This window comes from Grus americana, chromosome 9, assembly GCF_028858705.1.
Source record: "Grus americana isolate bGruAme1 chromosome 9, bGruAme1.mat, whole genome shotgun sequence".
Classification (NCBI taxonomy): domain Eukaryota; kingdom Metazoa; phylum Chordata; class Aves; order Gruiformes; family Gruidae; genus Grus; species Grus americana.
In genome coordinates, this window is record NC_072860.1 from 28,547,164 (window position 1) to 28,568,942 (window position 21,779).

General features: G+C 46.4%; 1 protein-coding gene across 15 annotated transcripts in view; it reads right to left on the reverse strand.

The window, feature by feature from the left end:
- Positions 1–319: 319 nt before the first annotated feature.
- The window catches only part of MBNL1 (muscleblind like splicing regulator 1), a 107,781-nt gene continuing 86,321 nt past the window's right edge, over positions 320–21,779 (reverse strand). For 9 of the 15 annotated variants that reach the window (XM_054835648.1, XM_054835656.1, XM_054835658.1 and 6 more), the window contains 7 exons: positions 16,791–17,048; positions 15,757–15,810; positions 14,731–14,884; positions 9,391–9,426; positions 8,601–8,695; positions 5,261–5,335; positions 320–3,698 (listed from right to left, as the gene is read on the reverse strand). In XM_054835648.1, coding sequence (XP_054691623.1) covers positions 5,279–5,335; positions 8,601–8,695; positions 9,391–9,426; positions 14,731–14,884; positions 15,757–15,810; positions 16,791–17,048 — 654 coding nt within the window. In that variant the 3' untranslated portion in view covers positions 320–3,698; positions 5,261–5,278. The remainder of the gene's footprint in view (positions 3,699–5,260; positions 5,336–8,600; positions 8,696–9,390; positions 9,427–14,730; positions 14,885–15,756; positions 15,811–16,790; positions 17,049–21,779) is intronic. The other 6 variants (XM_054835649.1, XM_054835650.1, XM_054835652.1 and 3 more) reach the window with 6 other exon arrangements.

Sequence of the window (21,779 nt, forward strand, 5' to 3'; positions counted from 1 at the left end):
TGGGCTCTGCCGTTCAGCCAGTTCTCGACCCACCTCCTGTCCACTCATCTGCAGCTGTGGTGTCCTGGTGCTTCGTATCCACCCTCGGGGTTTAACAATAATATCACGTACACTTAGCGCTCTCAATATATATCCTGTATATTTAACGTTCTATGCACCGTTGAAGAAAAAAACCCCAATACCAGCATATAGGGTTTTTCCCCCAGATAAATGATATCCCTTCAGTCTAACGAATGTGCAGATAAAATGAAAAATGTGTAGAAAAGAAAGCGGTGCAATTTTCAACCTGATATAGAAAAACATAATTAAGAAAAGAGAATTTTTATTAGGGCAATTTCACTTTATTTTTTCCATACAGCAAGGTCAACTATAGCAGTAATAATAAAATAAGCATAAAAACAAATTGCAGCCCAGGACAGAGTACATAATTTGGAGCAACTACAAGCAAAAGTAAGTCTGTGATTACATAATAGTAAAACCAAGCACATCTGTCCTTTCAGCAGATGAAAGTTGCGGGGTTGCAGGTAAGTGCAACGTCATTAATTATTCAGTGTGAGTACTGGAGAGATCAGATAAAGTAACGGCCCGATCGCTGCTTCGTCCAGCTTTGGCATATACGATAATGACAAGGTTTCTGGAACGCGTTCCATTAGAACGGTAACATTGCCCAGGGTCTGGGGGTTTTTTCACCTGCTAAAAGAACAGGACCACTACAGCAATAAAAAATAATCACATAACAACTACAGCTACGGTGTGCTGTTTGGTTTGCCTGTTCATGATTTAACTCTTTTGTGAAAGTCAGTATTTGTTTTGAAGAATCTTTTTTTGTGAACAATAAACCACTGAAATTGTCAGAAACTGGTTTGAATAGCATATATCTTTAATATATTTTTTGATACTTTAAACATGCAGTAGTTTTTGAATAATGTACGGAATATTTGATCCATGATTTCACCTTGATGGTCTGAAGTACCTGCTTTTTTTTCTTTTTTTTTTCTTTTTTTTTTTTTTTTTCTTAATGATTTTCAGGCAGATTTGAACCAGTGGAGCTTTTGTCAGTCATGAGATCTCGGAAGGATGGCATATCTTTCCAGCTGAAAAAATCCTGGCAAACTACAAGCTGTCCACATAAAGCAAAGCAACTTTTTTGAAGGGGTATGGAGTGCTAACTCTGTGCCACTTTTGCAAGCAATTTTGTTCAGCCTGTCATTTTATTAGCCTTAACAAAACTCCTTGTAATTATAGACATTTTTATTCAAAATAAGATCTTACTATTATACAGGTTTCTCTCTTTTTTGACTATATACAGAAGTGCAAAAAGTCAACCTTCTCTCTATACGTTCCCACATGCTAAACTGCAGCATAATCAACCCTCAAGAGTTTGCACACACACACTATAATTCTTGTTACGTAAACTTTGAGTATTTGGATTATCAACAAAGTCCCTTGATCTATTGATTATGCAGCTTATTTATAACAAGGCCTGATATTCAGGGATTTCAAAAAATATTTAAACAATATTTTAACATTTGAAATGGATACAGTAGAAAATAAATTTTATTCTAATATCTAGGAACTAGATTTTCTCATAATAACTAATTACAAACAAAATAAATCATCAAAATATTACTCAATTGTCTGCCAGGATTGTTGCGATAGCAACAACTTAACTTCTTACTTAGCAATGATTATATAATTATAAGATATCCATATAAAAGATCTTTGTTCTTTTAATGAAAACTAGACAAGAACTAACAATGACTGACATTCTTACATTGTAATATTAAATCAGTAAAATATAAATCATTTAGTTAACAATAATACGAATACTCATATGACACTACATGTAAATTCAAAACTGAGTATGTTATGAAGAAAACTACTTTTTTTTGTATTTTGAAAAAGTCATCAGTAAACTCTAATAAAACAAAGTTCTATAAACTGAAATGGTATTCAACTGGTAATAGAAAATGAAAACAAGCTAATAAATGTAAGAAATAAAAACTACACTTTTAACAAGAAAAAATAAGTAATATTCTATAATGTTAAGTAACTACAATAACATGTGAAGTCACCTATACTTTCTTAACACGATTGAAATTACATTGGTATGGGTTTTAACCCGTAATGTAATAATCTAAGGCTTTAATAGATGTACAGTACAATCAGTAAAATCAACACATCATTCTTATACTATAAAGCATCTCTCTCAAGCATAAAAACTCGCAGTAAACTTGGAAGTATGGAGAGTTCTAGAACCGAACTCGCGCTTCTTCCACTCCACGCTACGCTACCAGTGACCTGGCCCCCACTTCAGCACTTTGCTGAACAGAGCAAAAATATCCTTTACTAGCTGCAACATCCAAACCACAAAAAGGAATTCCTTTGGATGAATCCATTCTTAAAACTTGAATGCACATCTATTGTTTTGTTTTTTATTTTGTAAAGGCTTTCTAAGGCTATAAGCAGTTAATCTGAACAAAAAAAGTCACATATAAAACTCACCCAAGTATTTAACCCACCCAATTTCTAGGCTAATTAACATCTCCATGTTTTCATGTTTTGGTTTGTCATGCATCTGATGTCAGTGCTTCTTTCGTCTTTGTTTAGAGTCACCGTGTAAAGCGTGACTTTGATGAAGTAAAAGTGAAACCCATCTCTGCAAAACATTTATAGTCCTTTCGACTTTCGACAGAGGCTATAAATAGAAGCAAAAGAAGTTCCTCAAACATTTGTTACTGTGTCTCAGAAATGGCTTGTCCCTTTCGTATATCATGTTATACAGTAAAATATGCATAAATATTACACTACAATGTCTTAAAATAGTTTATATATATGTCCAGTATGGGTTAATTTGTACGGCTAGAGTATCCTTCTTGTGCTGTCTACTGTTACGGTAAGGAATAGTTGGCCATTTCTGAGACAGCTTTGGTTTGAAACAGAATGGTGCCCTTTGACTGATTAGTACTAGTAAAGTAAGTGAAAACGTGATTCTGAAAATAACACTGCAGAAGTAATACTCTGATCGGATGTACAGTCTATGGCACTTCATGAGAATCCTTAACAACATGGTATTTAAAGCCACTGATGTGCTTTAAAAGATACACAGTTGTGGTTTTGCTTGGCACATTCATCTCTGTCAGATACCTCTCTTACCACTTCTTACAATCTATTACATTAAAAATATTACTCTTAAACAAAAATTACTGTGCATGCACGCTCTCATCTATAATGGCAATTTTAAATACAAGGTGCACCTTTGTTATTTGTAAACCTTGAAAGAAATAAACTTACTTTAAAAAATTATATCTTGGTCTACAGACGTACCAATACATAATAGATTTATGGTTACATCATCGTCTGTCTTTTCAAGGTGACATACGTGATTATGTAGGAAACACACCACATATGCATATTCAAATCCATATGCATACTTCTGTGCCAGAAAAGACAGACAATGTTGTAGGTTTTAGACAATAAGATCACCTCAGCACAAATATCAATTAAATGTACAAAGTATATAGGCAACAGTGTGCAGTGGATTTCCAAGTTCTTGTTTCATCTTGTTAACATGCAATGTGTGGATGTCTTACTGCTGAGGGAGTTCCCGAGTGTTGCTTGACGGTATATACATTATGGCTAATGAGCTTGTCCTCTTCTCAACCCAAACACACTGTCCTTTGCTCTTTAGTTATGATCTAGAAAGGAAAAGAGATAAAGCATTTGCAACACAGTCGTAACTTCTTGGCAGCACCACATCAGCCCAAACTTTGCATTTGCAACCGGGAAATCCGCCCCCGAGTGCCGGGGAAGCTTGCACCCAAACCCCTGCGGGATTTCCCTTCAGCAACGTCCTCGCAGCAGAGTTCACCGCGCACCCGAATTCTGCAGCGATGAAACGCACCGAACACGGGCCTCCCGCTCCTCCCGAGCCCCCAGCCGTGGGATCAGAGCCTGGGGACGTGCCCAGCGCCGGGGAGGCAGCTCCCACACGGTGCTGGTGAGCACTGCCAGCACCCCGGGCTCCTCTCTGCTCCCAGGCTCTGCCGCCGCTGCCCTGTAAAACCCAGGAGCCCAACCAACATCTGAGAGGCACCGAAACATCCTCGGAAATCTGAGCCCTGCCTTCCCAAGGTAATTCTTCTGACTTAACTGCCCGCCTAGGGTAGCTATTTCTGTGGTCTCCGTTGCCTGCCACCCCAGAGACTCCTCTGGAGAGCGAGCCCTCCTCCTCCTCGGGACGGTCTCAGCCCCAGCTGACTGCGCAGGGAAGCCCGGTAGCAAGTTTAGGCTGCAGATAAGGGGCATCCCACCCGAGTCACTCAAGCAGTTTAAAAACATTTAAGCTCAGCGGAAAGGAATAACTATTATTATAAACCCACTGTGGCAGATCAGTTAATCCTCACCCTAAGCAATAATTCCATTGTGGCCGAGCCGTTCAATACAAAACACAGCAGAAATGGAGCGCGAGGGAGAGAAAGGCAAGACAAATGACAAGCTGTCCGAGGGGAGGTGATGTGCTGTGGGCGGTCTTAACGACAGCAGGCAATTTAGCGACAGCCTGGAAACTACCGTGTGCTCACGGGAAGATACAGGAAAACAAACCTCTCAAGCCTGGGCACACAAACCTCGAGTTCAAACCACGCAGGATGAAAGGTCACAGCATAAAAAGCTGACACGCGCTATCTGCAGTCGCCGTGCACGCCGACACACTGCAGGTGTGAAGTGCGCCTGCGCCGCGGGGCCTCTCCTTGCCTATGCCAGGAAAACACTGCACGTAACGCACCGTGGTCTGACAACCTGTGTTCTCGAGGAATCGGGCTTCAGCGAGGCAGATGACTAAACTTGTATTTTCAGAGATGCTGGCTTTCCAAATTTGGAGACGTTAAGATTAGTTCTTGCTCAAGACAGCTTAATGCAAGTAACCACCTCCCCTAGACCTGGCCTCGGCTCCCATCAGTGCTGGAGCCGTCGTATTTATAGACAAAACCTAAAACTCTGTCTGCGGGCTCCGGTTCTGCTCCATGGGTATGTACACACTAATGCCGACGTCTGGCCCAACACACTAGCCAGCGGGCCACTGCTAACACCGGGATCTCCACTCGGAGAAGAACGGCACGGCACTGCAGTTCAGCGCCTCTTCCCCCGTATCTTACTAATTGTCTTAGAAAGAAAATAAAAACATCCTGTCCCTGAAAAAGACAAATTATGCACATATAAACACACAAAAACTGCAAGCAACAACACATTGGGAACTTACTGTTTGATGACAAAATGTCTACATCTGTGTAACATACTTGTGGCTAGTCAGATGTTCGGCAGATATTATGGGTATCTATAGGTAAAAAATTTAAACAATGAGTAACACGTGCAATGAGCCGACCCAGAGACACAGCACTTTGCTACAGAACGTAAATTTGGAAAAGTGAGGATCAGCTGTGAGTTGGTGGATTTTATATTGTAACTATAAGTTAAAGTCAACTGAAGTGCTACAATAGCAACTTAAAACTGGAAAACGTTGTGTTAAGTACTACTTGACAAATATAAATAAGTATTATTGGCCGTTTAGGAAATAAGAGAAGTTAAAATCTACAAAAGTCATGCAGTGCAGTAATGGAAAATAGCCCTTTTTGTTGGCCTACACAAAATTCTGTGCTTTCAGTGTATCATTTAAAGCGCTAAATTCTACAGCGGCCTCGTTTCAGTCTGATTTTGTGAAGTGCTCACTGCTTTCACTGTCTTGGTTTTTGAATGCCAAACCTAAGATGCCCTGAGCTTGAATTTCACGGCTGGTGGAAACCCACTGCCAAGAAGAGCTGCCCGCTCCTCCCACGGCCGCTGTGGGCAGCACGGTGGATCAGCTGAAAAGCTAAGACTCCCCAAAGCAGTGAAACAATTCCCAAAATGTTTGTCCGCGTAACCAGAACTCGGCACGTGGCTCTCTTGAAGTGCCCCATCAACTCAGTTTCCCATTAAAGAAATCAGGGCAGATTCCCTGCAGCGCAGACACCCCGCCCCGGGTGCCAGCCCTGCAGCCCTGGGGGCGGCGCACAGGATGAGGTCCCCGGGGGTCCTGAGTGGCACCGGGGCACCGGCGTGCCGGAGGAACCCTGAGGAACCCTGCGTTAGACAGGACCACAAATCTGGCTGGAGGGAGCAAACCGATGTGCCCACGTAGAGGGAAACACGCTGGGGCACACCCCACAAAACTGATGTGTACCGTCACCAACGGCGGCAGCACCCGAAAGGACCGTCTCCTGACGGATGCTGAGGCTGACCTGTTAATCCACACAAGGAAGGGAATGGGGAGGTTTCAGCTTAACTAAATCGCTTCTAGGTCTCGCTCTCGGTTTTTCCACCCCTTGCGCCCTCTCCTCCCCTAGCAACTTCACACAACTCTACAACATTGCCAACTTGTACAGAAACGTGCTTCAAGCGTAATGAAGCTTCTCATACCATTTTTTTCTACTGCTGCAGGACAGGCTGTTGCACCCAACTGTGTAGAAGCATCAGGGACAGTGCTGTCGGAACATACCAAGGACCTTCAACACCAGTCAATGAAGATGAAGGGCCAGATCTTAAGACTTTTCGGCATGCATGCACATTGCACCGTGTGGCATTAAATAATTTCAGCATTGCTCACATAGTATATACATATATTCATTATATATGTATATATTGAGGTTTGGCTGCAGTACTTTACTGAATGTGTTATGAGGCTCCAGGGAGGGTATGCATGAAATGGTCAGATTCTACAACAGAAAGTTTCCCTGTAATCTGTTTGGGAAAGTGCATGGTTATTTGGACAGAGATGGTTTTTTTTTTAAAAAAAAGGATGTTCTTCTGTGGCTTGGCTTGTCCTCACCAATCTCTGGACTTACGGAGACACTTAAATTAATTGAATAGTGCAATAAATTACAATATTAAGATACTTTGGGCATACAGGTGGGTTGCTTGTTTAGGTGACGTACGCAGAGGTAGTCCTGCCTATAAACTAGCTTTCCAAAATACAAAGTAATTCTCATGCTAGTTTAAATCCATGACTGACATGGTCATTCAGCAAGAATTTCTCAAGAGCAGAAAGCGCTACTTGCTAAGTAGACTTGAGTATTTTTTGGAATTGTAAAATATCCATGTCCCTTTTGAGACTCAGGATGTGCTCCCCATATATTGCTGCAGTAGTGTAATTTTTGGAACAGTATTTTTGAGAGACCAGTAAGCAGACAGGTTAACAAAGAACATGCAGCTGGGCGTAATACAAACCGGTTGTGCTCAACAGGCGAAGGCAGAAGGGCTCAAAGCCAACAACCCTGGACTCGACCCTGCGAGAGCCCCTGCGGCGAGGCCGGGGGCTCCTGGCTCTGCAGGAGCCGGCACCGTTCCCCCGAGCACAGAGGGGCACGGCGCCGGCACTGCCGCTTACCGTCCAGCTGCAAACCTGGACACTTTATGACAGGATGTGGAACTTGTTTAAGGAGCTAGCTCTAACGACTTAGGGAGCTCAGTACGTCAGGTGAGCCTGCCTCAAAAACTGCCATTCATCTCCGGAATGAATTACACATACAGAACCACAGCTGCTACATGCAGAAGAGAACGTTTAGCTCCCTTCTAGAAAAGGCACATGTGTGATTCCCACCGAGCCGAGAGTAATACCTGCATCTGAGACCAGAGCCGATGGTTTCAGGATGTAGGCAATTCTAACTTCCTAGCAAATCTCAAAACATAGGCTGGTTTTTTAGAGTCTTTTAAAATTTTCTATTGCTGCACTTTCAGCCAGATGTACTGCAGAAATCTGCATGTTTGACAACCCAGCTAGGTAAAACCACAAGCCACGATCTGTCCTCAGGTGCAGCTCCAGCTGGTACGTGTGGGGACTGCAGCTCCTCCGGCCCCTGCTGCTTATCTTTAGAGCATCGTTTCTGGAGGGGACTTTCAATCACTTATTTAGTAAAGCATTATTCTTTTATTCCTGAATTACATGCAAAGATGGCAACAACGGGGTAGCTATTTAGAAGTAAAACCAGACTCTAATGGACATTTTCCTAACTGAAGTCTGTCAACTGCAACAAGTGATCGGCCCTTTCCCAGCAGAATCACAAGCTGAAACAAAGGCTTAAAAGAAGTTTCTCTGTGGCCCATGCTCAACAAACATTTTTGTTTTGCTCTTGGAAGAGGAGAGTCAGGACATGTTCAGACTGCTCAATTCAGACTGTTAGAATTCTGATCCTGCAGCCCCTCTGCACAAAGGTTTTACTGGCTTTCACTGGAGTTCTGCACTAAAAGGAACTGTCGGCTTCACAGAAATAGAAATAAATAATGGGTTCCGTGTATTATCCCTTTCTCTTTACATCTCTGAGAGTAGAAATAAGCAGCATGGCCCGTAAATGTTAAGACTGAGTCAGAAACTCTATTATCAATTATTTTTAGCATCAGAAATGGAACCGCAGCACCTTTTGAGCATGGATAAAGGCTTATTAAGCTGTGCTGCAGGTCTTAGAGAGAATGTGTAGGCCAACAAGAGGTAAAATCAAAACCCCCATGCTCATTACAAGCACCAATTTCAAGTTGTCTGTAAGGAACAAAGCTGTAAATTAGCAAACCTGGTTGGCTGTGGCTGTTGCAGCGAAGGGAACACTTGTGGCAGATGTTGTTGCTGCAGACACAGTGGCTGGCGTAGCACCGTGCACCATGGGAACTTTCGGAAGGAAAATCATATAAGCAAACATACAGAAGAGTGTAGCAGTATGGGAACCAGAGCGACACGTGGTAGGATAATTGAGCATGGTATTTATCACAGCAAAAAGCCCGAGACGTCATTGCCAGCGCGTGACATGCAATCACAGTGCAAAGCAGGACAACATTCCAGGGAGAAAGAGGAGAGGGAAATGAAAGAGAAAAAAAGGGGAAAATGCTTGTTACCATCAAATCAAGAAAATCGACACAAACAAGCTTAACCATTTCAATACAAAAATCAACAGAATAATTTTTAAATGCCCTTATATTTACAAATTTTTGTCTTTTAAAAATTCAACCCAAATATTTACTGCAAACAAAAGTTAATCTTGTTGAAGGACAGTATATGTCTACGTGGCTATAGTAAGATACAGTCTTTATTTAACACAAGATAGTTTCTAAACACTGGAACTCATAGTCCAATCAAAATCCACCAAGGAACAATGTGCAATTCAAACTGCTATAGAAAATTAATGACGTCTATCTGTCCATGTCAATTAAATAAAACAATTGCATTTAATTGACAGGTGTTAGTGCAGGAGGCTAAGGGAGATGGATTGGCACAAGAGCTATACGTTAAAATCTAGCAGTGGATTTTGAGGGTCCGTGAGCTGCACCACAGGTTTAAGATAATCAAGAAACAAAGCTGGCACCTACCAACACTTGTAGCGGGTGTCATGCACAATATTGAGCCTGCCCATCATGCATTGCAACAGGAAGGTGGATTTGGAAAGGGAAAAGAATTAAAACAACCCATCACACGTGTAATTAGAAATTTCATTTGAACAAAGAAGAAAAATTGTTATTATGGGAACAGTGGCATGTAACTGTCAGCACAATCAAACCATACAATAGCACAGTGACCCATTAGAACTAGTCTTCAGTGAAGGGAAAAGAGCTGATCGAACTGTGTGCCGGTATATCGTGTTTGCCTTTGCAGCACTGTGGAATATTAGCATGGCTAGGAAAAGCTTCTTTAGCTTTATTTTAAAACTCTCTTAGTCTTAACTCTTTTTGCCTTTTGACGTAAGGACGATGGATGGATGGTGAGAAGAGGCTCCGCTCCTCTCCTCTCCCCTCCCCCTTTCCAGCTGGGGCCCTTCTCAGACGGGCTGGAGTGCCGACCCCTCGCAGAGCAATGACTTGATCTATACTGTTTCATTAGCCGCAGCCTGACTGCTCCAATATTTAGGTAATGTACAGGGAAAACCCAGCTGAATTTGGCACGCGGTGCTTTTGTCATATCTGTGTGACCCTGGTGAGCTGGCGGAGAAGTGGAAGCGACCCTGACTGTCCTCTGCTGTTTGCTTAACACCAGGTCAGAGGGGTGGCTGCACAGCCCAAGCCTCCCATGCAGCTCATGGCAGCACCTAAGAATACTTGTTCAGCGTTTTTTTCTACATTATGGGATGTATTTTAAGCTGCTGGTGTCTGGGCTCACAACCTGCAACTGTCGTTAGGCTTCACAAAAATAATTAAAGTGACAGTGCCTGGTGAATTCTGCCCTGCAACAGCAGGAGCCAACAGCAGTGTGGTGTTTTGGGGAACATTATGGTGCCATTTTTTAAATATCACTAAGTTGGTCATTCTGTTTACTTTGCATAGCAAAATACCTTCCACCAGTCATTCTGTGGAATGGAAACATTCTAGAAGAGTGCTGGTGGGAGCCACGGCAATGGCAATGCTGCTTCCTCGCCACTACGTGACCGCCAAGGGGGACAGGAAATTGTTTCAGCCGGTGCCAAGCATTGCAGTGGCTTGCACGATCTCCAGAGCATTTAACTGAGCAGGGAAAAAGTCAGTCGGTGCAATTAGTGCTGGGGACAAGGTTATTCTCTGTCATCGCTGTATCGGTAAGGCTACAAAGAAAAGGGCATAATCATGTTTCCTAATTACTCTTCTATTTCTGTGCCATGGAAGAGACTGAAAATATTCACAAAGAAAGGTCAAAAGAAGGGTAGCTTTTCTGACTTCCACACGCACAAATCGTGGCTGAAGTCAATGGGGCCACTTGCAAAATTAAAAAATGGAGCAAAATTTGGCTATAAAGTACAAGCAGTAAGTAAAACTGCTTTCTCGGTCCCTCTTATGACACCTCTGTGGTGTTAATGAGGTTACAGAGAAGAACCTTTGAGTTCTGCCTCTGTGCAGAAGTGCCCTATTTATAAGGTTGTACCTACTTCATTACATCTGGAATATTACGTCATTCCACGCATAATTAGGTCTACATGCTAAAGACAAGTTAGATTTTCATAATGACTCCGAAATATCACTGTAAAGCTTTTCAGCTCAAAATTTTAGTCTGAGTTATCATCATTAACATTATAACCAGTGCACACAGTTTTGAAAGGGAATTGAAGCAAATGAACATAAGGCAGAAATGAAAATACTAGCTAGGGTGCAATAATTTGCAAGTATGAAGACATAATGCTGTATGACCCTCTTACCAGTAATAAAAATAATTTTTGTTATGACCTTAATATTCATCTTGACTTCAGGAGCTTTGACTGACTAATGAGAATGCATGAATAATAAATGTGCAGTTTCAAATGTTCCCTAGCTTTTCAGCACAAGGCAGAATTTTAATTCAAGAATGTGCTCAGTTAACTGATCATAACTTCACAACCAGATTATTTCTGCAGTGGAATAAAGCTACTTTTATAAATATTCTAGGTTTCCTGGTGTTTTAAGCATTTTTGTTTCTCTTCTCTCCCTTGTATTATTCCCCTCCGTCTATTGATTCTGTTCAATCTACTAAATCCTAATTAAAAATATCACCAAGACAGCATAAGGAGTCCTGTGGAGGTGAACAGTTGTGCCTGATCTTTCCCTCCCTGACATGCGGAGCAGAGCAGTGTTTTTACGCAGCCCCAGAAGCCGACGGAGGGAGGTGCTTCCACAGACGCCGCTCTGGGAAAGCATCTGTGCACCGAGTGAGTCCCAGTGATGAGCAAGTTCGCTCTCTGGTGACGAAGCTGCAGTAACTAAATAAACATGCAATGCATTAACCTCACGGCAGAGGTGGCCAAAGCCTTGCCGTGGCTCGGCTTCGTGGCTCAGCTGCCCTGCTGCCATTCTGGCCCTTGCAGGTGCATCAGGACGGCAGCTCCTGGGAGCATCCTGTAAACCTGAGCCCTGGCTTCTGGAGGATTACGCTTCTCAAAGACTGTCTGGTCACCCGCTTTACAGGCAGGAACAGCCGTATCAGCACAACTGAGGAGACAGCGAGCTGAGGCACAGGATGGTAACAAGCACCGGGGCATGAACGTCATCTAGTTGCACACAGGAGCTCTGTATCTGCACGTACAGACATACCCCTGGCCAGCTCGCAGGTACTGCGGGACAAAGAGCATGTGCAGAAGTAGTGAACGCCAAGTAACCGGTGCTCTGCAAGTTCACAGCCCCACAGCAAAACATTCGCCCGCGTGTCTGCCAAGGTGTCGAGTCGGCAGCCAGGACCAAAGTACCGAAACAAGCTGTGAACATCTATTAAGTTGTGCAGAGCCTCCTCACTCGGCAGACTAACTCCACTTATCTCAACTCGCCAACACCACAAGTGTTCCCAGTTCTTTCCTGCAACGCCTTTTAGACTCCTCTCTCAGTCTGGGGACAGCTTCCAGCAGCCAAGGTTTCTGGGAGACATCAAGAGGGGAGCCGTGCAAAGAGGGAGCTTTATTTGAGAGCAGGGAGATGAGTATCTAAGGGCGTTTAATCATTTAAAGTCCGCTGGGTGGAGTGCCAGTGTCCATCCCCTGGCACGGACGATCCCTTTGTTTGCATTCCCATGCCCTTGCATACAGGCAGCCAGAATTACGCCTTACAATTTAGAAGAGGTATCTGGGTTTGTCTGGAACATGAGTGGAAAACTCTCAAGGGTGAAACATCGAGAGGGAAGTGCTCTGCAGAGAGGAGGGTCCTGCCAAGATCCTCCGCAGGGGTACAGACCTGCACCGTGTAGGTTCTGCCAGTGTCCTGCCCTCCAGACCTGCTGCATTCTCACTCACTGCAGCTGAAGCAACTAAGAACACATACGAGTAATTACACTTTGTGTGCCTGAACCTGAAAAATACCACTTTAATTCAGAGCCCACTGAATTAACCTGCTTCTGCTGCCTGGCAGTGCAGCTGAGGCCACCCATGCTCTGTGCTCTCCGTCGGTTCTTAGGGACGGACGGAGAAACTCTGTTTCCAGATGACTATGCACAAACAGGACTGATGCTAGTTAATTTTAAGTGGAGAAGACTAAGAATGGCAAGGTGGCAAATAAAATTTTCAAACTTTTGGGAAAGTACTGGATTGCTGGAAAGCTCAAACTGCTGCTACCTGAAAAATATAAAAAGAGAATTTATAGTAGCTCACGCTAAGAAATCCTTTACTCTTCTTGTTTAACTTATGCTAAACTTCAGTGGTCAAATGAAGCGTCACTGCGCAAACCCCTGCAGGTTTCAGTAATTTGCTAGAGGAAGAGCTGAGGTAGGTTGTGTGCAAGTGCTGACGTGAAAGGTCCCCGTCACTGACGTAGTGCAAATGAGATCTGACGCACAGGAACCACAGCCCCAGCTTCTAAGTTCAAAGGGCGCAATTCAAAGCAGCTCGAGTACTTCCAGAAATCATCCAGCCCTTCGCCGATCTAATGGAAGCTGGAGAATTGCATGGTTTATGGACTACACCAGTTATGCTTTGCCAAAACAAATCTGTGAAATTGTTTAATATCTACAGGAAGGACTGGGATTGCACAAGCATTTTTGTAAGAATTTTAGTATGTGGGCTACAGACCTGATCTAAAGCTAACTCCATCAGAGTCTTCCTATGGACTCCAACAAGCTTTTACTAATATATTTTAATGGTTGCAATGTATTTTTGGAACCTAAATAAGTTATTACAATGTACTACATCAAGCAACTGATTTTTGTGCCATTTAAATTATACATGTTGGTTGTATGCCAGATGAAGAAAGAACAGTAAAAGGCATTATGCCGAATTCCTGGGAACGTGCTTGCCAAAAATGTTAAGAATAAAATCCTTAAATTTTTTCGGTAAAGACTGAATAGCTGTATTTTCCTTTCTCCACTCCCCTCAGCTATTCTGCATTACGAAGGGCTGTCCTCACTGACTCCTTCCAATTTGTTGAGCACAGACCTACCAGACGTCCTCTGCATACCTCCCAGAATGACAGCGCCGATTTACTGTGGGTTCATATGTGAAAAACTAACTCAGCTGTGTCATACTAGATAATGGTTTTTTTCATGAAGTGCCATTTGGAGAACCAAAATATATATATATTCCAACTTTAAGTCCTATCACTTGTCCTCTGAAGGGATTTCTGCTTATGTAAATAGTACAGGCACCAATTCTTCAGCAGTTACACTAGGACAAGTGCAGATTTGATCACTCCTGAATAAGAACAAGTGCACCTCAGTTCTGCTTAGTCCAAAATCAACCCTGAGGCTTTAGCGTAGAGGCCTGAACCTTGGTTTCCTGTGCTGGTTCATGATGATCCTATCTGCGAGACTGCCTGCCTGTGCCTTTTATGATCACTGCACCATAACTAAAATCAAAACCTTCAAGTGTGTGACTCAGAACGACTGTTGCTAAGCACACGAAGGCAAAGGGGTCTTACAGCAAAGAGAAACAAATACAACAGCTTAAGAGATGCATAACGAAGAGAGAAGTTAATCGAGGGAAAGAGGAACGAGAGAGAGCATGGTACTGATTTTTGTATTAGACTGGAGAACACCCACCCAGCTTCCGAGCGAAGCAGAGAGAAGCCAGCCTGCCTGCAGCCAGCACCTCCTCTGCCTGCGGCTCACCGGGCACCGCAGCGTCTCAGCCTGGAGAGAGGCTGCCTGCACCCGACAGCAGCCGCCGCGGCACCAGCGCCGCTGCGCAAACACCTCTGTGCCTTTGCCGTCAGGAACAAGCGGTTGTCTCCTAGCGTGTTTTTTTCCTGAATTCCCCCTTCTCCCTCCCCGGAAAAAGGCAAAGGAGAAGCACTTACCTGGTGGGAGAAAGGCTGTATGCTGCTGTAACTGCATGTTGGCAAGAGCTTGCTGGTATTGGAAAATACCAGTGTTAAAGACTGCGGTGGCACCATTGGTTTTTTCAAGCGCAGGCCTCTTTGGTAATGGGGGAAGTACAGCTTGAGGAATTCCCTGAATGGTGGATGGGTATAAAAATAAAGTCCAGTAAAAAAAAGAAAAAAAAAAAAAAGGGAAGGGGGGTGTGGGGTGTGGAGGAGGATGGGAGGGAGGGAGAAGAAAAGGAAAGAGAGAAAGGAAAAAAGAAAAATCAGTAGAAGGCAAAAAAACCAGGCAGCACCATGTTTATCCATGAGCAAGCAAGCAGCATAGCAGACTTAACTACCAAATAAAAGGCGAGGTAAAAGCTTTACAAGGGAGCACTACTTTAGCCTACCATTACAGCGGCACAGGTAATGTGTTGGAGCCGTACGTTATAGGAACCGCCATTAAGTATTACGCTAGGGTAAAGCTTCAGGGCTTCGATCAGGAGCGAGGGTATTGGGGTGGGGGGAAGCAGCACTGCTAGCTCCATGAGGATCAACACGTAGAAGCGATGTTAATAGTCACCGTCCGGAGCGGATGGCAGGGCCGCTGGCGCCAACCCACTCCCCGGGCCCCAGCGCCTGCCCGGGCATGCAGAGCGCGCGTCGCATGCCAGCACCCCCAGGACGCCTCCGCGCCACAGCGCCGCGAAGCCATGCCAACGCACCCTGCGCCCACGGTCGGCCCTGCGCCACGGCCGCCCGCGTGGCACCCTCGGGGACGGGGAGACGGGACGGGACGGAGGGGACGGGAGGGGAGGGAAGGGGACGGGACGGGGACGGCGGGGCGCGGGGGCGGCAGGGTCCCGGCTCTGTGCCCAGCCTGGCCCGGCCGCCCCCACGCCCCTCACCGGGGACCGGGGAAGGGAGGGGAACCGGGATATTCCATTTCTACACATTAACCCCAAACTCGACTCTACGATACAGCTACATGCCAAGCTAAAAGGTGAAAGGTCATAGTACCAGGTCAAAGGTTGCCTCGAGGGGTCGCTTCAGTGATTTGACAGCCGACTGAGTCTTAATTAGCAGGCAGCGAGCACATGATGGCAATGGCCAGTGGGGTCAAGCGCATTAACATAAACAGCAAGCAGAGGTGCATCATGGGGGCAGCAGTGCATTTGGGTAGGTGAGAAAAAACAAATAAAAACAAATCACCGGATGCCGTGTACAACGGTAACAAGACTAGGCATGCACGGGGGGCCGGCGGGCGGCCCCCGCGCGGGCAGGGCAAGCAGGGCGGGCAGGGCAGGCAGGGCGGCGGCCCCCTCCTGCGGGCAGGCCGGGGGAGACGCGGGGCCTCGCGGCGATGCAGGAGCGGAAACGGGGCTCCCCGCACGCGGCCGCCGGCTCCCCGCCCGCCCCTCCTGGCCACCGCGCCCGCTCTGCTCCTCTGCCCACACCCCACGGGGCTCCGCGCGGCCAGGGCGACGTGCCACCGCAGCCCTCCGCGGGGTGACGGCCTCTCCGCCCTGGGAAACCATCCCGGAGCGGCTCCGGGCCTGACCCGTACGAGTAGGAGCTTTACTCCAGAGAGAGCTGCCGCCAGCCTCGGTGGGGGACGGGGGAGGTGGGCTACGGGCAGCACTAACACAGGGGGATCGACTTCCAACTAACTCGCTACAAACACGGACTTACAGTAACTGAAATACGGGTTTATCTATCTGTGCAACTAGATAGATACGCATCTACCCACGCACAAACATACAATAAACTATATATACATATATGCACACACACGTACAGACACACGCACACGTATGCACACATATATGTACATATAGATACTCTGTACATCAGCAGGCAAAATTAGTGAAACACCTTAACGGTCTGAAACTACTTAAGAGCAGACCTGGCACCACATGCTGAGAAAGCTCATTGCACCGTGTAGTGACCGGGACCCCCGAGCACACGTGCCCCCCTCCAGCAAGAACAGCTAACACATCAGTTATTTTCTCCCATCAACGTACTTCTACTCCAGAGGTGTTTTCCAAACTCACCATGGCAGCTGCAGTCGCTGCTGCCTGGGCAGCTGCAGCTTGGTTAACCTGGTACTGGGCAGCCTTGATCTTGGCTTGCAGGTGTGCAGGAGGGTGAAAATATTTGCACTTTTCCCGTGAGCATCTCCCTTTGATGTAATCCATGCAGACAGTGACCGTGTTGTCATTGGTGTCGATCATCGCGCTGTCGGCAGGGTGAGCGAACCGGCAGTCGTTCTCTCCCCTGTTGCAGTTGCCGCGCTGGTACTCTCGACATACCTGCGACACCGGGAAAAGAAAGTCGCTTAATTTGGGTGACGGGTGTCACAGGCATGGCTCGGAGCAGAGTCAGGATTTCTGGAAGTCTGCAAGAGTGCCATGAGGACGGGCGCCCAGCCCCAGGAGGAGCTCAGCAGTGTGGGACGGTGGGCTTGGCTCCCGAGCAGCAGGGACCTGGCTTCTCTAGAGCCACCTCTGATGTCAAAGAGCACCAAAACCCAGCAGGACCGAGAGCCAAGCACACAGCAGGTTTTATTTTGGCTCCCGCTTAGCCGCCCACAGGGCTCCTTCTGTTTTCTGAAGAAACGCGCTGTGGCTAGCTCTGGGAGATCACCCCAAGCACCACAGTGCTCGGACGTGGTCGCACTCCTGGGTGATCTGGCTGTGCCCAAGTTAGCACTGCCCGGTGCGTTACGGTGAGTGGCCAGAGGTCCCGGGAGGGTCGCTGCGTGGCAGACCCTGGGCAGCCCCACCGGATGGGTGCTTCGTGCCCGTGCCGTGGAGCAAGCTGCACCCGTCGGGTTGTGCGGCGCCACACCAGCCTCCACGATCCAGTGTCTGCCACGAGAGGGCAATCCAAACCCCGCAGTGGCACGGCTGCCTCTCCCGGGCTGCCGGGATTGCCTGCGCATCGGCAGAAGGTGGGCCGCCTTGGGAGAGCAGAGGCTGCAGCCAGAGCGGTCACCAGTCCCGCTGTCATGCTACTGCCGTGCGACAGCAGCCAAGCGAAGCTGAAGGAATCAGCGCAGGAAGAAACCTGCAGGGCTGGAGGGCATCCCCCTGCAGTGTCCCGCAGCGGGTACACGGGCTCCAGCCCGGCCCCGAGCCAGCACAGCCCCTCCCGGACCTCCAGCCACCGCTGGCGGTGCTGACACTACTTCACCGCCACTGTGACACGCGTCGGCTGCCTCCTCACACACCTTGCAAACCCTGCATTTAAAAAAATGACGCACGTTCTTTTCATGGTCAGCTCTTCACAAACCGCAAACAAAAATGCGTTTGTCATTTTAGTTTTCCAAAGGCTATAGGAAACAGAAAGGGACAAAAGCAACCAAGTTTGTATAAAAATAAAACCACTTTAGTAGATGGAATTTCCTTTTAAAGGTGGGTGCCCATGAGCTTGGATCATCAGTATTTCCTCAAGGACCTTGGCTCTGATCCCTGCAACAAACCAAATTTGGTTATTATTTGGTTTCCATCCATGCTGCTCTGGCTGCTTTTTAACCCCTGTGCTGCTGCTCCAAGGACCAGCTGCTCATCGTCTGAGACCTATGAAATGACATCCCCAAAGGACAAGAGCAATGTCATTTGTGAACCCGCTTGCAGGAGACATCCGTTTGCCCAGGGTCATTCCAGTATGACCCTATTTATAGCTTTTTCCACGTGGTGACAAAGACTCTGGCTGTACACTTGCAGCAGAGCCAAATGAGACAGTTCGGGGACCTCCACAGCTCTCCTTCATCCCCATGGCCCTACAGCTGGTGGCTGGGTGCCGGCAGAACTCTTTCTGCAGCACACATGAAACGGACTGGGCAGGTTCCTCAGCTGGAAAATAACCACTTCCTTCCAGGTAACTCTTCAGCCAGATCCCTTCCCTGGCCTAGTCCCCGTGCAGTGACACAAACCACTCTGCAGCCAGCACGACACAGGGAGTGCCAGGGGAAGGACATGGCGCCTGTTGAAGCCCTCAAAAGATACAAGTCTGCTCCTGGTAGCTGTGCGTGCTAGCACCATCCCCGCCGACACGAGAGCCCTGGTCTGTCTGCCCCCGAGCACCCACCACAGGGACCTGACCTCACTGCTCCCCAAGCGCTGCACTGGTCTGCCCCACCGCCTGCAGCACCTCTTGCTCTTTCATCCTCTAGGAATGCTTCCTGGGCACGAACCAGTGTCTTCTACTCAAACACAGGCCTCCCCAATAGACAAAAATGCGTCATTTCCTTCGATTATTTGTCTGCAGTCTAGAAGTAAACTGAAGTCTTTTCCTCTAAAGATAAAGACAAGGATACAACTAATGTTAGTGGCTGTCTTTGCTCTTTGTCTTGTATTGGTGATCCGCAAAACCAAGGTCTCGAAACCACACGGAAGCAAGAACTACTCCATTAGTAACACAAAGATTATATATATACAGATTCATATATAAGTGTGTATATATATAAAAGCATCTATATACAGAGAGCAAGCAAGAAAAAGCATCCACAGATAAGCTAATTTTCTCACAGTTAAAAACCAAAGAAGAATAACCAGACAACTGAAGGAGTTAGGCAGACAGAGATCATCTTTGGCGTGTCCAGAGCAGCTTTTCGCTGAGCTGTCCTGCAGTAGCTAAGGCCATGAATGACTCGCTCAGTGCTCCTCAACAGATGGATCTCTGACCGATGCTTCACAGCAGTCAGGCACACGCTAGTCCTTTTAATCAGCGTGACCAGTAATGGCTCTTCAACCACAGCGATGGTAGCCAAGATATTTCCACTTCTTGTTTATTTAAAAGCAAGCATTGAAAATGGTGTTAATTTTTTTGCCACAGGCATGCAGTAATATATCATTCATCTGCATGAGTAGAGACATGGAAGCATGATACCGGTCTTTTGAATCTGGAGAGCTTCTATGTAGTTATTTATTAATAGCCCTGTAATTAGCATCACAATTTTCAGCTCAGTATGTTAAGAAACAAAACCAAAAGAGGCACCTGTACATCTCCAGCCCGTGTGCAAAAATGCTGAGTTAGTGCTGCAACACTGGTGATCCATCGTCATTCACTTAACTCGTTCTAACTTTGGGCTGAGCTTATTTTGATCGCCCCGCCGGGATTCAAGCTGCCCACCCTGGTGTAGAGACAACCCCCGCGTCACCTCAGCTCTGGCCGAGGTCCCGCGCTGCTCCCCGAAGGTGGGCAGAGCTTTGGCTGGAGGGACTGGTCAGCAGACCGAGATCCCTGCAAGTCACACCTCCTGCCTCTCCTCTGCTTGGAAGAGAATTTACCGAAATGGGGATATTGTTACCCAGCACATTTTGAACGTTTAAACAAACGGCACCGCTAGGTCAGATTTCCTGATTACCCCAGATCTGACAATCTCCAACAGCTTCTAAGCTGCTTCTTTCTGGCAAAAAATGGTATATAAGAAAGGAGCAGGAAACTGCAGCTTGGTTGTGGTCATTCTTGATTCTTGAATACTTTTAATAGAAAATGATGGCATTCAAACGGAAACACATGCGTTTTAAATAAAATGGTTAGGCAATTCCTTTCTCTCTCACTTCCGTCCTTCTCGCTTCTCTTCTAGTTCGCTCAAAGAGCCACACTTTTGTGCAAGATATTTCTGGCAGGAGAGGAGCGTGAGGAAAGCTGTAGGACAAGCCTCAACCCATGAAATTTCCACCCTGAGATCCAGATTCCTTACGGGAGTGGCTGAAGGCACTGGACACCCGAACATCTGCATGCTATCTGTATGCATGGTCCGAATACGTATGAAATCAACCCTCCTGCTAGTAACGGTCACTGACCTTATCTTACGAATATTCATATTAATTCAGGAGACTAGGCACACTCCCTGACAGATTTGTGTTGTCTGCCTGCTTTCCTTAAAATCCCAGGTATATGTATTGAGAGCTTTTAGTTGTGGAACAGTCTGATTCAGTATCCCAGAACACGTGTGCTAGCTTAATTAATGCCAGAGTACATCATTCTTGAAAATAAGTATTTAAAATTCTAAGCAGAACAAATCATATTCCAAGATTAGATGCTAACATCATAGCTGTTATTTTTCTCAAGGACAGTTCATTCCAAGGGAGAGCAAGCTAAGCCTTATAAAGCTCTCTAATCATGTCATAACAAATGACAATATGACAGCAATAAGCTCTCTTAAAGAGCAGGTAGACACACACTGGCTGCTCTGAGAGAACAACCAGAGCATGCAAAATCTTTCAAATCAGTTCTGCATTTCTGTAAAGTACATTAAAATGTTCTGTGGTTCACAAAAATGATGTGCTTGTTTGGTATTTGTATACTAAATTTGGATACTCCAGATTAAATGACCAATACACTGGAAAGCACTGGCAAATTATCTTCTCAACTACATATTTCACTATTTAAACTGCATTTGCTGAAGGGAAAAAAGGAGGAGGAGAAGACACCCTCTCCCCCCAACAGATACTACTGTTGCAAGGCAGCAGCGCAGTCTGGGTCAACCTGCACGTGCTCTTGATCCCAGTCAAATTACAAAGCAAAACTTAAACAGCTTAAAGGGTAGAAGGAGCTGGATTTCTTTGCAGCGATCTACATGGTGCAATGGCTAGAGCGGAGCCAAGAGAAGGCCCTGTAGGAAGGCAGGGCTGGGACAGCCCTCCCCCAAGGACAAGGGCATCTCCCAGGAGCGGAGCCCGCTCAGGTAAGGGCAATTACAGCAGAGAAGGCTGCTGGGTGCTGACTGAGCTGGGACGTCAGTCAGCTGGAGAATGGGGCTGAGAAGCGGGTGTCCTGCTCGACCGTGCTCTGGCTGCGAGCTGAGCCCACGGGAGGGCTGGTGCTGGCTCCCCCGGCGCTGCCGAGGGCTCTCCCCGGCACGGGGTGCTGCCCCGCGGGAGCTCTGCCGATGCGCAGGGACCCGGCACGCTCCTGCGCCACCAGAGTTTCCTGCGGTGAACAAAGTCTGCTCCCAGAGGAATCCCGGCACAGCGCCACTTCACCAGGAAAGGTGACAAGAGAGGCACTCTAAGTCTCAGCACTTATTTTCA